This window comes from Lynx rufus, unplaced genomic scaffold (assembly GCF_022079265.1).
Source record: "Lynx rufus isolate CCGP_SWC_20201006 ecotype Redwood Valley unplaced genomic scaffold, mLynRuf1.p SCAF_5, whole genome shotgun sequence".
Taxonomy (NCBI): domain Eukaryota; kingdom Metazoa; phylum Chordata; class Mammalia; order Carnivora; family Felidae; genus Lynx; species Lynx rufus.
In genome coordinates this window covers 5,272,465-5,288,119 of record NW_025814867.1, presented here as the reverse complement: position 1 = coordinate 5,288,119, position 15,655 = coordinate 5,272,465, and the positions used below count along the sequence as shown (strand labels likewise).

General features: G+C 39.0%; 1 protein-coding gene across 7 annotated transcripts in view; it reads left to right on the top strand.

The window, feature by feature from the left end:
* The window catches only part of LRRFIP2 (LRR binding FLII interacting protein 2), a 106,030-nt gene that overhangs the window by 31,689 nt on the left and 58,686 nt on the right, over positions 1 to 15,655 (top strand). For 5 of the 7 annotated variants that reach the window (XM_047099953.1, XM_047099946.1, XM_047099949.1 and 2 more), the window contains exons 3-5: positions 5,910 to 5,996; positions 12,903 to 12,959; positions 13,058 to 13,102. In XM_047099953.1, coding sequence (XP_046955909.1) covers positions 5,910 to 5,996; positions 12,903 to 12,959; positions 13,058 to 13,102 — 189 coding nt within the window. The remainder of the gene's footprint in view (positions 1 to 5,909; positions 5,997 to 12,902; positions 12,960 to 13,057; positions 13,103 to 15,655) is intronic. The other 2 variants (XM_047099951.1, XM_047099952.1) reach the window with 1 other exon arrangement.

Here is a 15,655-nt window from a genome sequence, read left to right as displayed (position 1 = left end):
CTCGGGAGGGGTATATTTATATTTATATTAAGTTATATAGCTTATAATTAATTTTCTTGCCTTTGAATCTTAGGATGATGGATTCAAGCTATTTTTCTAAGTAAACATAACTCCCTCCCTCCCCCCCCAAATAGTCCCAAATGAAATTTGACTTGTGAATTGTATTCCAAGGAAACAGTGAGCACTCTGCAGTGAATCGGATGGATCCTGCCTTACTTGTCAACCCACTGGACGGATGGAAGATTTATGATAGGATTGGTTTCAGTTGAGTTTCTTATCTGGAGTGCCACTGGGAGCCACAGTAGTTTTATTTTAGCCTGTTCTCCTGCGTTTATTTTACCAAAGGAGCAACAGAATCCAAATTTGTGTAAGGATAATTTTGAGCATTGGATACCACAAAATATATTATGGCTAATCATATTTTATGTGGGGATGTTTTATCTCACTTGTTCCTTGGTGTTGCAGACAGATTATTTGAACAGTGTGTAGTATGGAATAGCAAGGATGGGGGGAGAGTGGGGATGGAGACAGTGAAGTTAGAATTAGGAAATGAAGTATTCTGGCTGAAAGTGGTAAGAGCCTGCTTGGGAGAGGGGGAGTCTTTTGGAATGGAAAGCAAAGGTGGGAACCAAGGGATATTATAAAGGAAGATTTGGTTAGGAAGTGGGAGGCCCTGAGACCTTTGGTCTTGAACAAGTGTGGCAAAGGTTCCATTTCTAGAGATTGGAAGATAGGGGAACAGAGCCTCTTCACTGGGGGAAGATGAGGCCTCTGTGGAAGATGGTTGATGTTTTGAGGAATTGCTAAACTGTTTTGAATAGTGGCTGCGCCGTTTACCTTTCCAGTGTTTAAGGGTGCTGATTTCTCCGCATCTTTGCCAACACTAGTTAGTTATTTTTAATTTTACACATCCTAGTGGGTGTGAAATATCTCAGTGTGGTTTTGATTTGCATTTCCCTAATGGCTAATGATGTTGAGTATCTCTTCATGTGCTTATTGGCCATTTGTGTATCTTCTTTACAGACATACCTAGTCAAATCCTTTGCCCATTTTATTTAAACATTTTTTTTTTTTTTTTTTACATTTATTTGTTTTCTGAGAGACATAGAGAGACAGAGCACAAGTTGGGGAGGGACAGAGAGAGAAGGAGACACAGAATCCGAAGCAGGCTTCAGGCTCCGAGCTGTCAGCACAGAGCCCGACGCGGGGCTGGAACCCACCAACCGTGAGATCATGACCTGAGCCGAAGTTGGACACTTAACCGACTGAGCCACTCAGGCGCCCCCCTTTGCCCATTTTAAAATGGAGTTATGTATCTTTTTATTGAATCTCATCTTCTTTCTTTCTTTCTTTCTTTCTTTCTTTCTTTCTTTCTTTCTTTCTTTCTCTTTCTTTCTTTCTTTCTTTCCTTCTCCTGCTCCTTCTCCTTCTCCTGCCAAGTTTTAATCTAAATTTCCAACTTCCTTGATGTGGCCTCTTCTGTCCCTCTAGTTGTGCAGTTGTTATGTTAGTCCTCAGGTCGATTTTATGGGTATTCAGAATGGTTTGATAGTATCTAGTTGTGTTCTAGAGTGAAGATAAGCATAGGGTCCTCCTACGATGCCACCATCCTGGCTTGCAAACCCACACAATATTTTTACTTTCTTAAATTCCAAAAAAGGATAATACAAAATCTTCATGGTAAAGGGAGAGTCCTTAATGTAGAAGGTACTCAAACCATAGTGGTTAGTTCTCAGCTTTTCCTACAAGTCCTTTCTTAGCGGTCACTGTACGATTCTAATTATTACATTGAGTAGTACAGTGAATGTCTTAACACATTTGGAATGTTTCTAAATTAACACAACCTAAAGCAGTTTTGTTCCAGGGGTGATCGAGTCCCATGATTTTTCCTGCTGTCATTTTCTTTTTCCATTTGCCCCAAGAATTTAGTAGGAAAGGGATTTAAATCTATCCAAATATAGCTTTACTTTTTGTACTATAATTTTCATTGTCCTAAGAAGAATAAATTTCTATACTTATGTGATTGCATATTTCCTTTAATCAGCCTTACTGTGTCTAATATTTGAAAGCAGAATGATCAGAAAATTTTTAGAAACCTAGTCCATTGACCTGCTTGATTTCACAGGTAACTTGTGAACCCATATTTCCAGTTCCTAAATTTTCTTGTTTATTTTAAAAGTTTGAATCGTGGCACTTCTGGGTGCTTGTTGGTTGAGTGTCTGACTCTTGATTTCGGCTCAGGTCATTATCCCAGGGCTGTGGGATCAAGCCCTGCATTCGACCATATGCCTGTTTAGGATTCTCTCTCTCTCTCTCTCTCTCTCTCTCTCTCTCTCTCTCTCCCCCTCTCCCTCCCTCTCCCTCTCCCTCTCCTTCTGCCCCTTCCCTGAATGTGCTCTCTCTTTCTCTCTCTCTCTCTCTCAAAAAAAAAAAAAAAAAAAAAAAAAAAAAAAGTTTGAGTCATATCAGCTTAAAGACCCTGTAATACTTAAATGATTTAGGCTCCTGAATAATTCTGATTTCATGTCTTATGCTAACTTTAACTTTTTTTTGGTAAAATATATGTAACATAATTTACCATTTTAATCATTAAGTATATAGTTCAGTGTCATTGAGTACATTTACGTTGTTGTCTGACCATCGCTATTATCCATCTTCAGAACTTTTTCATCATCTTATACTGAAACCCTGTACCCATTAAGTAAAAACTCCCCCATTTCTCCCTTCCCTCCAGCCCCTTAGAACCACTGTTCAGCTTTCTATCCCCACTGTTCAGTTTTATTCTAGGTACTTCAAATAATTAGAATCACACAACATTTGTACTTCCGTATCTGGCTTATTTCACTTAACATAACGTTTTCAAGATTCATCTATGTTTTAGCATATGTCAAAATTTTCTTCCTTTTAAAAGCTGAATCATATTCTCCTGTATGGATATAACACATTTCGTTTATTCATCCATTGATGGACATTGGGTTGTTTCTACTTTTTGGCTGTTATGGATAAGGCTGATTTGAACATTGGCATATAGATATCTGTTTGACTCTTTGATTTCAGTTCTTTTGTGTATGTACCCAGGTACGGAATGATCTGATCAAATGGTAATTCCATGTTTAACTTTTTTTTTTTTAACCAACTTTGTTTTAAACTTAATTTTTTGTGATCCTTTATTGTTATGTCCCATTTATTTTCCATCTCTGAGTGTATGTTAAGACGAATCTGTACTAACTTTCGTGCAGGATTCAGAGGAGAAAATGCTAGTGTCACTACCTAGAAGTGTCCCGTGTGTGCCTGTAATTTGTCTATTCCATTGGATCAGTACACGCACACAGGGCAGGCTTTGTCTGCTGGGTTGGAATCTCCTGTAGCTGCTTGCTGTTCCTGCTATCAGTACTGCCTCAGGCATCTGTTACAATGTGTAGAAAAATACTAAGATAAAGTAATTTTAAATCCTGTTTACTTTTTTTAAACTTGCTGTTTAGTGACCTTCTTCAGTACCCTCTCCAAGGGAGGCATCTCTGAGTTTGGACAGAGGATAAGGAACAGGGAAGGGCATTTTTGTGGCTGTGAAGCCCGTGTTCTTTCTGTTACACTGCAGCCAGGTTCCCTGCCCTTTCGTTGCAAAAGAAATCCTTATTAGAGAGTAGATTTCAATTATCTGTAATTTAGACTTGGTGAAAGAAAGATAGTGAGCCATTTTAGTATAGATTGTACAGAATGGGCCATAGATCTTGGATGAAATGGGCATTATTGAGAAATTTCTAAGGAAGGCCACAAATACAAAGCTAATAACGCGGAAATGACAATCCCAACACATTGCTCTGGCTTTTCTTAAATTAAAAAAAAAAAAGGAGGTTTGAAAATTTTCCCTAGAAAAGTGATACTTTGTTAATTTAAAAATGTATTTGCGATCTGCTGAAGCATAACTTAGCCTTGAAGTGTTTTTCTATAAAATACAAACTCTAGTAAGAAAGTGGTGTCTATCTAGTCAAAAGGGTAAGGAAGGCAGGAATAGCTTTTTTAAAGATAAGAGGCCAATGAAAAATTCATGTGAGAAGATTAATTGCCCTGGCCATGTCATTGTTTAAAGCTTGAGGTTGGCAGATTGCAGTTTAGGGTTTTTGTTTCCAAAAGGCCAGTTAATCAGACTGGGAAAGTGCCAGAATTGAGGTGGTTGAATAAGTGTTAGCTGTTCAGCTGTCTCCTCTTCTTAGAAGCCTGCTGCGACCTTGCGGGGCAAAACTAATTGTTCTTCCCGCACTCCTTCCTGGAGCGTTGTGTTTCTGCGTCCCTCAGCTGGACTGAAGACTTTGGGGCAGAGATGTCACATCTTACCCTGCATTCTCAGCACCAGGCACAATTGCTTCCTCACCATAATCTTTTAAATATTGGCCGAGTCTTAGTGTGAGACTTGGGCATGGAAGAAGAAACTGCTGTAGTTATCAGGGGGTGATCTGAATCAGACTTAGGTAGGATGTGGCCAAGAACAGGGGAAACCACTGCCAGATAGACATCATTGAGAAGATTTTTACGTTTCATGTGGTAGGTCACGCTGTTTCCCTGTGTCATTTCCTCGGTGCTTTGGTCCATGGCCTGACATTCTTCTGTTTATTTAGCAGACGTTGATTGAGACGTGGAAGTTGTGGGAGCGACAGAAGTGTGTAATTTTAATACAGTGTCGTAGAGCCACAGTAGAGACGTTTGTATGTAGATGGAATGGGGAAAAGCTTCATAACGGGTCAATTTTAGCCGAAGAGGAGAGGGGATCCCTCTCGCCGGGTAGACCGTGTGTGAAGAGAGGCTTAATGGGACGCACTGGAGTCTGGGACGGAGCAAGGAGGCCTGCAGCTGGTGCACGTGGGCAAGTCCTGGGAAATGAGGGGAGATCTGACTGAGAGGAATTCTACCTGTGCTGGGCCCTCCCCCCCCCATCTTTGTGCTGATCTGTGGAATTTTGTTTTAGCCATAAGGGAGGGGGAGCCAGCGGTGGATTTGACACAGCTTAATGACATGATCGCTTAATGACATGATGGGAAATGTGTTTTGAAAGGCAGATTGACAGTCCCGTCACCAGGTAGAAGATGAATTATAGGGTGGATTCTGGAGGCGGGTAGGTGGATTTGAAGGCATTGCGGTTGCAGTGTTCGAGCAAGAGATGAGTTCCCATTGTATGATGGCCCCGGTAGGAAATTTCCAAAATAGGCAAATCCACAGAGACAGAAAGTAGGGTTGGTGGTTTCTAGGAGCTGGGAGGAGGAGGATGGAGGGGTGCCTATAATGGGCATAGGCTTTCTTTTTGGGGTGAGGAAAATATCCTGGAATCAGATAGTAGTGATGATCATTGTGCAACCTTGTGACTGTACTGCTGAAAACCACCAAATTGTAGAGTTGTAGGTGGTGAATTCGATGGCATGTGACTTACGTACGAGTTTAAAGGGAGGGAGATGTGAAGAGCTCCCCAGTCGGTCAGAAACAGCATAAGGAAGGCTGAGTTGGGGTGCGAGAAACTCAGCGGGAGAGGATTGGCAGTGCTTGGAGCCTGGATATTGGCAATGCCCAAGATGAAAGAGAGACTGCTTCTGAAGCTTCTAATTTGTAGGAGTGAATTGATAGGGAAAGAAATTCTGGAAAAAGCAAGTTTGCAGAGACGTAAGAAGACGTTTAATGAGTTGTGGGAAATGTTTGAATCAAAGCGAGCACTTAAAAGGAAAGGCCCAGATCGCAGGAGAGACTATGGGGCAGAACAGAGACACGAGTGCACGGGAGCGGAGTGAGGCAGCTGATAGAGAGGGTGTCTCTTCCCCCCGCACCCCCTTTGAATGGTCGTGTCCCATCTGCCCCTTAACCTCAAAGCTGGTGGAGGTCAGTGTTGTTTGTAAATGAAGCTGCATCTTTCTGTTACTTTTCAGGCAGAGGCAAGGCTGGCAGCAAAACGGGCCGCTCGGGCAGAAGCGAGAGACATACGCATGAGAGAACTGGAGCGACAACAGAAAGAGGTAATTTGGGGGTGATCCTCGTTTCCTCATTTCATGCCAGTGTCAAAGAAACCAATACTTGGCTGATTTCCTTCCCTTCCTTCCTTCTTTCCTTCCTTCCTTCCTTCCTTCCTTCCTTCCTTCCTTCCTCCCTCCCTCCCTCCCTCCCTCCCTCCCTCCCTCCCTCCCGTCTCCTCCCTCCCCGTCTCCTCCCCTCCCCTTCCTTTTTCTTTCTCTTTCTTTCTTTCTTTCTTTCTTTCTTTCTTTCTTTCTTTCTCTTTCTTTCTTTCTTTCTTTCTTTCTTTCTTTCTTTCTTTCTTTCTTTCTTTCCTGCCTTCCTTCTTTCCTTCTTTTTCCTTTCTTTCTTTCTTTCTTTCTTTCTTTCTTTCTTTCTTTCTTGATTTATTTATTTATTTATTTATTTATTTATTTATTGGCTAGTTTCCTTCTGATGGAGTATATCTGGTTCATGTTGAAACACTGGGAATAGTTTGACTTGATGTGTGTATTTGAACAAGCCATTCTGTGTCAGCAAATTAAATGCAATCTTCCTTTAAATAATAACAGCAAACACCTATACAGCTCTTGCTATGTACATTGTAATAAGTTGTTACGGTATGAAAAGTGCTTTACTTCTATCAGGGAGAATCAGCTTAGAGGAGACAAAGTTATTTACTATAGTCCTAATTGTCCTAGAGTTTTGGTTAATTGTGTAATGATATCTACATAGTAAAACACTGTGAAGTCATTCAACCTTGTAGTTGTTAAGCATATTTAATAATGGAGGAAAGTATTCATGTAAGAAAATTAAAAAAAAAAAACAAAAACAAACCCAGCTGTAATACTGACTGGTAGGACTTCCATCGTGTGTTACAAAAACTAGTATCCATATATAGGGTCAAAAACTACTAGAAAGAAATGATTACTATCAATACTTCGGTTTGTCAGTGGTGGAATTGATTGGTTTTGTTTTCTTCTTAATGCTTTTCTATAGTTCATAAATTTGAATATACCTTTATCAGAAAGAAAAGCAAAAAAAAAATCATAGAAATTGGGCTTCTTTAAAATGAAACAAATATTCTTTTTTTTTTTTTTTTTTTAGTCCTTCCATTCTGAGATTGACCTGGCTCTGAAAATTCACATAAAAAATACTTTGGATGCCATATTGGTATAAAGGGGAAAACACCTGCAGAGTAGTATTCAACACTTTATTTTGATATTGGTGGTGGATCTTCCGCTAATGGTTTACAGAGGACTGTGTAGACTTTATTCACAAACTCAAAAACAGTTGATACATACGCTGCTTTTAACTTCATATATAGTTTCAAATATTGAATGCAGGTCTTGGCTTAAGATGAAAATGTTGCAGTGCATTATAGGAAATTATAGGGAGATTGTTACTAAGCATAAGTGCCATTTCCTCTGAACTACAGAGGGCCGTATATCTCTTCCTTATTGAACACAGTTAACTTAGTGATTTTCTGTATTTTGAACGTGTAGCTTATGTCGAGCTAATGATCACTGCCCCTCAGGGAAGATGTATATGATTGATTGAAGACTTTTGAGAGCATGCAGTATGTTGGAAACTTCAGTTTATGAAACTTTTGTATTTGTAGCACTGTCATTATTCCTTTGACCGGAAATGGGGACAGATTCACAAGTGGCTGGTAGGCCAGGATTGCCTGTCCGCATGTTGTGATCGGTTGCTGAAATAACACAATCTTGAAGTAAAACGTTGACTAATCGTTTGCCAAGTAGGAGTGTTTGGCATGTTTGAACCTAAAGGTCAGAGAGAGTCTCTTCTGGCTGTAGTGGACCAAACGTGTACTTAGAGTCCACCCATTTTCTCTCGTAGTCTAGCCTCACACTTGTGTCATGAGTGCTCTTGACCAAGGAAGACTAAGTAAATGGATGTGTTTTCTTCCTCTGTGTTTGTTCTTGTCTCCCTCAAATTCGTCCTTCCTTCTTTACTTCTCTCCTTCCCCCCTCCTCTCCCCGCTATCTCCTTCCCTCTCCCCCTTTCTTTCTCTTTTCTTTAAAAAACGCTAGCCAGAAATGTCCTCATTGAGACATGGTGGCCCAAGTCATTCTTTAATTTTCTGTGGAAATTACTCTTATGTTTTCAGTTCTCTCAGCTCCTTTTGGAGTCTTCTCTACCACCGTTCCCAATGTTTTAGTTACAGGAGCAAATTGCGAACCAGTAGAATATTCGTACTTAGGAAGCATTCCTAAATTTGAGCTTTTTTCAGTGTTGTAACTGCCCCAACTGTCTCCTCCTGCAGAGCTTCTTAACCCTGGACGTGAACAGGCTTGGGAGAGGAGCAGGAAGCCTGAAAATCTGCATGGATATTTTTAATGAGATGTCCACAGGTGTTAACGATCACCAGATTCTCAAGGGAACCTTTGACCCCTAAAGGGTTAGGAACCACTAATTGCTGTTAAACAAGACATTTTTATCAGCAAATTCCTTCTGTAGCGGTATTTTGAAATACATCTGGAATTAAAATATTTATGACTGTATTGATCTACAGATTTGAAACTTTATCACACTTCTCATGATATTTTAGAAAGGAGAGAAAGATGATGTTTGGTTACTTAAAATTAAGCGAGTTCTCATGTATGTGTTTGTTACTTTGGAATGGAATCTGCCCTCGTTACTAAAGCTAGCCTAATTGGTTTTATTTAAAGTGTCTTCTGCATGAAACTGGGTTATCTTACTGATAATGCATTAGGAACATTTTGTGTGACTCAAGGACATCACTTTTGCTTGCAAATTTTCCATGGAAATATTAGCTTAATTTTTTAAAACTACATATTATAATTCTAAAATTAAATTGTCTGATTTTATTAGGGCAGACCGACAAACACATGAAAGAAGAAAAGCCTATATTAAAAGTCTAATATTTGATTCTTATATTCAAAGGCCGTGAAGATAAACATTTTTTTTTTTTTTTTTTTATCTCTGTGAAATGTGTGCAGTTCAGGCAGTGAATGCACTAGATTGTCACAGAAGGGGGAGTGTTTTTGGGTTTGGAGGCTTAGAATGTAAATGGTGACTAACTCAAGTCCTGAATGATAGCTGGGACTTGCAGAGAACATGGGGTTTAGTTTCAGAGGGGAACGGTGATCACTTAACCCCTTCGGACACTTGCTTTTACTCTTTTCAAACTAATTTTTCCTTTCACTTCTCACCTTAGCTCTGTCTCTCTGACTGCTTTTTGTTTGTGAACCTATAGAAGTTGGCATGTAATAGTCACTATATAAAATATAAAGAATAATAAATGTATAATAAACCAAACGTATACAAAAAGTAGGATTGTCTGTTATCAGAAGGAAAAATCCTCCTGTGTTAGAAATTTCTCCTAATTTTAACACTTTGTGTGTGTTTGGGGGGGGGGATGTTGGGAAGTGAACAGGGAAAGCGAGGGCACGGGGCTCAGGAAGGATGCTAACTCTGAGTACGCCTCCGTATGCCAGTGCTGTGTGAGTGCTCTCACATATGTCAGCATTTCGCACGTTAGGAGAGGTAACCACCATCTCCATTTTCTGGGTCGGGTGACGAAGGATTGGTGAAGTCAGCAACTTGCTCAGCCACTGGCAGAGCCAGAATTCAAGGGTTGGGGAGAGCACCACGTCTGCCAGTGGGTTGGGAGGTGAAAGGACCAAGCTGAAAGGGCCTCGGTCTTTGTGGGCCTCCAGATAGTCCTAGCGTGTGGCCAGGGTTTCCGTTTGTAAACTGGGCGTCCCCATCAGGAGCATGTTGGTGACCTGGAAGAGAACGTGCCATTTCTGAGGTTTCCTAATTTGAAACTGAGGGAGTGGCTCTAGCCTTGACTTAAATATTACTTGTTGACAGAGAACATGGCCAGGTCTCCTCACGGGGTTGTGGTCTTCTTTCTTAATAAAATCACTTCACCCCCTCATCAGGTGAACTTTTAAAAACAGGCTACATTTCATTTCCACTAATTTAATTTAAATGTATCAAAACGATTTTCCAGAAAGCCTTGAACAAATATATATGCATCTTTGCAGGCATTGCCCTATTTTTGCCACCTTGGATCCTTTATGCTACTAAGGACTTCCAGGACAATAAAAATGGATTGTTTCCCAGATGGTGGAAGAGAAGGATAGTCAGCCCTGTAGTTGGTACATAGAAACACAGGGTGCCGAATTTTTTTTTCTCTTGGCCCCTGGTGCTATTAATTCAGGAAAAGCCAATTGACAGTTTAAAATACTATTCTAGAAATATGGGAGAAGTGAAGCTGGTTGTTCTTCCAGAGAAGGAGAAATCTCTCAGTAAAAGCCAGACTACCTGGCCATTTTCTTTATGCTCTTATTATATAACCAGTGTGAATTTAGCCAGGAAAGGATGGTCTCTTTATGGTTCAGTGGTCTACTGAGTCAGAATATCCGAGTGCTGGTCCCAGCTTTCTGTCTTTGTAGATTCCTACTTAATCTTTTTGAGCTGTGATTTCCTTTACTTTAAAACGAAGGGATCAGACTATATAATCTCTCGGGACCTTTCTAGCACTTAAAAGTAATTCTAGGGTTGGTGCTAGGGTCTTTTATATAAGGGTTTCCTTCTCTTTCTCTCATATTTGCCACTGTGCAGAAGTATTCAAAGTCAATAATTTACAACAACTTAAATGCCTGCCTTTTTATACAAGAGTAGTGCTACATGGCAGCCTCTTAAAATATGTGCTTTGTGTCTTTTTTGGTGTAATAAAAATCTGCTTAAGCTTGCCTTACTATTTATATAGTCACCACTAGGCATATGTGGATAATTAGATTAAAGATAAAAATTTCATTCATCAGTTGTACTTCTAGCATTTCAGGTGGTCAGTAGCCACATGTGGCCAGTGGCTACCATATTAGCACAAAGAGAACATTTCCATTTTATCACAAAGTTCTGGTGGACAGGGCTGGCTTAAGGTGTAGTTTATGACTGGAATAAACTATATTCTCTCACTTTATGTTAACTGGCCTGTATGGGCTTACATGTTATTCTGTAGTCTTCTAAGGTCTTTTTAGGCCATTTTTTCCCAAATGGGATTACAAAGAAAGGCTGTGTAAGGTATTCTTATTAAGAATTATTTTTACAGTAGTATAATTAAAAATAAGTATGAATTCATCTGTCTTTACTGCATCTCTGATGGGCTGTGCTATTTTTAGAGGTAGGTTTTAAAAAAGTGCTCTTGTGTGGCAGGTGGAATGAAAATAAAGGGTAACGAAAGGGAAGCAAAAGTAATATAAAAACAGGGAGGGGGACAAAACATAAGAGACTGAAATATAGAGAACAAACAGAAGGTTGCTGGGGAGTTGTGGGGCGGGGGGAGGGGCTAAATGGGCATTTAGGAATCTACTCCTGAAATCATTGTTGGACTATATGCTAACTAACTTGGATGGAAATTTAAAAATAAATAAATTATATTTAAAAAAAATAAAGAGTAAAGGGAAGATTGAACATTAAACTATGTATGTTGCCCTGGTACCCCAAAGAAGACTGGGAAGGGGCAGTCTTCCCCTTGCTTGTGTAGTACAAGGTTCTTTAAAGCTAACTAGCCCAGAACTGGTTACCACTTAATAAACTGTACCTACTCTTCTGGGTTTATGCACATGCCCCACAAAACTTTTGGGTTTATAACCTGATAATCAAGGGAAGGGAAGAAACTTGCTTGTCTTCTTGCAGATTGCGTGTGTCTATTATATAAGAAAAATGTAAATCAGTGGTGAACTCCCGAAAGTTCAGAACGCCCTGTTGGATATTGAATCATTGAATCATACTGGTGCTTACAAGCAGACTTCTCAACAGATTTGGTCACATGCATTAATGTACAAGGCAGATGACAACCAGGAGGTTTTTTTTGAAGGAGACCGAAAGCTCATGACCGAAATGCGGCATTGTGGTGTGTCTGCTGAGTTACTGTGTCTGTATTTGGAATGAACGCTCAGACATAGCAACATCTGTGTGTTCTGTGCAGTGCTGGTGCTGCAGTGCCATGTGTTGAAGTATTGATTCATTTCGGAAAAGACAGTGTTAATTAGCTCTGAGCCCAGTCGGACAGCTGTGTGTAGATTCTTAGTCGATGCAAATTACTTTAACACTTTGGACTTTGAAATTCTGAAAGATCAGAAGTTCCTTACTGTTTCAGTTGATTAGATTCTAGGACTCGTCATTTGATTTCACAGACGCAGGCAGGGCTTAATGCTCCAGTGCTAATAGCTGACTGTGGAAAAGTTTAGAATTGCATTTTGATTTAATCAGCTGTTAGGCTGTGGTCATGGTTGTTGTTTTGTTTTGCTTTGCTTTGTTTTTACCGTCTTCATAAAGCATGACTCTTGAGTTAACTTTACCAACTCTAAAATACTTATTTAGTTTCTTCTGATTAAAAGTAGCTTTTCATGTTAACAACGCACATTCCGTTATTCTTTTCTGAGTGGTGCGAGAAAACAGGAAGAAATTCTTTTCTGTGAGCACAGAATTATGACCCAGATTTTTTTAGGTCCTTAAACTATCTCTGTATTAAACATTTCTTCCTGCCTTGCGTAAATGAACATTCACAATGAGAAAAAAATAGATAAAAGTCTACTTTTAATGCTGAACTCAATTTGCTCGTTAAGTACACGTGCTTATTTTTATCTTGGTATACTGTGCTCTATGGTCATATATAGATTACATTCTACAAGTGGTCCGACATACATACACTTATTAAAATAAAAACATTTCCAAGATGATTTCTACTTTCTTTTTGCCCGAAGCATGTGCCTGCTCCAAACCCAGCCGCTGAAGCTGAGTGGCCCACACCTGCCTGCTGTGAGAAGGATGCTGCCGTGCCCTTACCTTGACCGACTGTTCTTTGCTCAGTTGCTGTGAGAGACAAGCCTCCGTTCAGCGATTAACTCTCCATGTGCTTTCTCCTTTCCCAGGAAGATTCCGAAAGGGCCCGGTATTCCCACCGGTCCAGTCATCGTCGACCTTCTCTGGTTTGTAATAACCGATAAGCTTGCCCCTGATACTTTTCCTCATTGCCTTCATGCAGTCACCCTCAAACTTATGCTCTGTTTGTTTCTGTTCTTATCAGGGAGTTGAGGATGCACTGTCCATTCGAAGTCTTGGCAGCCACAGGGTTGGTATTTTAAGTTGTTTGCGCCGTGATAGCAGCTTCTGCGTGTGAGCCTTCTGCAGCATTGTTGCCCGAACAATCTGACAGTGTTCATATAGTCCTTTGCCTTTAAAAAAAGAAAAAAGAAAATATTGGCAAAGTCCTTTCATTGGCAAGTGATACTTCCTCTAAATCATTGCTATAATCAATCTAAATCAATTCTAAAATCATGAATATTTTAATCTATTAACATATATATTTACTATTTTTCTATAAAAGGACCTTTGATTTTGGAAAATTATCACAAAATAGTAAGGTTGACTTTTATGGGATGACATCTGTGTGGTTCAACTTGCAAATTTTCCTACTTTCATATTTTTCTTAAAAAAGCAGTTTATTAAATGGGTTAATTGCTTTGGGGCTTGGTTGACTAATTATAGTTTTATTACATACAAAAATTGAGCTACTGATCTGAAAAATTCCCTGCTTAATCATATTTATAGTAATTACCATACTTCAACATTTTGATTAACAGTTTGTAGTGTGCTTCAGCTTCTTAGCATACATTGCTGTAAATCAAGATAAATGGGAGTTTGTTCATTAAAGGCTTGTATATTGTGTCAAGACACGGATCTCTTTTTAAAGAATTGTGCTTTAAACCGTAAAGCAATGCTTGTAATTTATGTATTGGTAAGATTGTATGTGTGTTATATGTAGATTTTTCATCAGTAAAATGATCTTTCATGTTGAGGTCTATATTGGTTAACTTTCCCTAAGTCTAGTTTTCTTCCTATCTTGTGTAATATATAAAAGTACACTATAATAACCCAAGTATGATCTGGTATACTAGATACTGATGTGTTTATAATTCTTAAACGGTCCTTTCCTCTGGTTATATTTCTTACTGGTAGATGTAATCTACTGTCTTTTTATAGTAAGTTAGTAGACTTGTTTTTGAATCAAGTATTTTTGTTAATTGCAAAAGTTTAGATTTATGAGGATATTAACAAGCTTTCACAGTAATCTAATCAGCAGCTTAAGAATGATTGTACCGGAGAACCATTTTTTAAAGATAATAAATTCATCCTGCTTCTCCCTGGAGATATTTTTTTTCCCTTTAGACACTTAGGAAAGAATCATACAGGGAGTTAGTCAACAAAAGCTTAAAAGTTGAGTGTCGGGGGCTTTGAAAATCATCTCTCCCCACTTTTTAAAAATTTATGGCTTTTTTCTTTGCTTTCCATTATAATGTTCATAGTGTGAAGTTTCACACAGTTATTATCATCAAGCTGGTTATTTAAATTTCTATGAGGTCTCAGGCAAACTTGACTATATATTAGTTATATTTGTTTATTCGAACAGTAAAACCATCTAAGTTTGACCTAATTTAGGAACCTTTAAAACAAATCTTCAGATAAGCACAAGAGAAATTAAATGTGCAATTAAACTAATAAGGAATTGATTACCCTGAGTGTCTATAAAGTAATAATGAGGATTTTCTTACTATGGAAATTATATAATTAAATAACTTGAAGATAAAAGTAGATCTTCACAGTATTTTATTTCACTGTGGTAACTATGAAAATTTCCTATTATGGTATAATTTGGGAGTTTTGGTGTTTCTTTGTCAGTTATTAAAGAAATTTTTTTAATGTTTATTTTTGAGAGAGAGTGCGAGTGGGGGAGGGGCAGAGAGCGAGGACGACACAGAATCCAAAAAGGAAGCAGACTCCAGGCTCTGAGATATCAGCACAGAGCTTGACGCGGGGCTCAAACTCACGAGAACTCACGAAACTGTGAGATCGTGACCTGAGCCGAAGTCGGATGCTCAACCGACTGAGCTACCCAGGCACCCCTGTCAGCTCTTTTTTAAAATTTTTCTTTTAAAACTTGTAGTTGATGTGTGAAAATTAGCAGTACCTGGATGTGAGGGCAGATATAGTTAAGGTTTTCTGCCCCATTCTTAGGACTTTGATCTTTGATTTTTGTCCAATTAACTTTCAGTACTTTTTGTGACAAATGGCCTGCCCGAAGGTATTTGGGCTGGAAATGGTGTTCATGCTAGAGACATTCTATATAAAAATAAAAAGAGCAAAGATAGTTCAGAACTGAGAATGGTTGGTTTGGGGGAAAGAGGATGAAATCAAAGCCCTGAGCTTAGGATTTAAAGTCTGTTTCTTTAAAAAACAATCTCCCTTTAAAAAACATCTTACAAATGCTTGGTCATTGCTTTTTATACTGAAATACAAGAAGACTGTAAAGTAGACGTCCAAAATTAGAAAACTGAGGTGAGCTTGAACTAGAGCAGTAGGGACACATGGCAGGTTCTTACTGGTGCCGATTTTTACTGTTACAAATACTAGTTCCTATTTAATTATCAGTAGCCTTAGTCTAATTTTAATGGATTTGCTTTTAATATGCTTGCGATTTCTGTTTTGTCGTTTACTACTACACTGTTTAATTCCATGGAAGAGCCCATCGAAGGACATGACTGGGACACACTGGAGCAGAGCCAGTTCACCCAAAAGGAAAGACATCATGGTGTGCAGTTCAGAAAAATGTGCAGTGTTAATATTA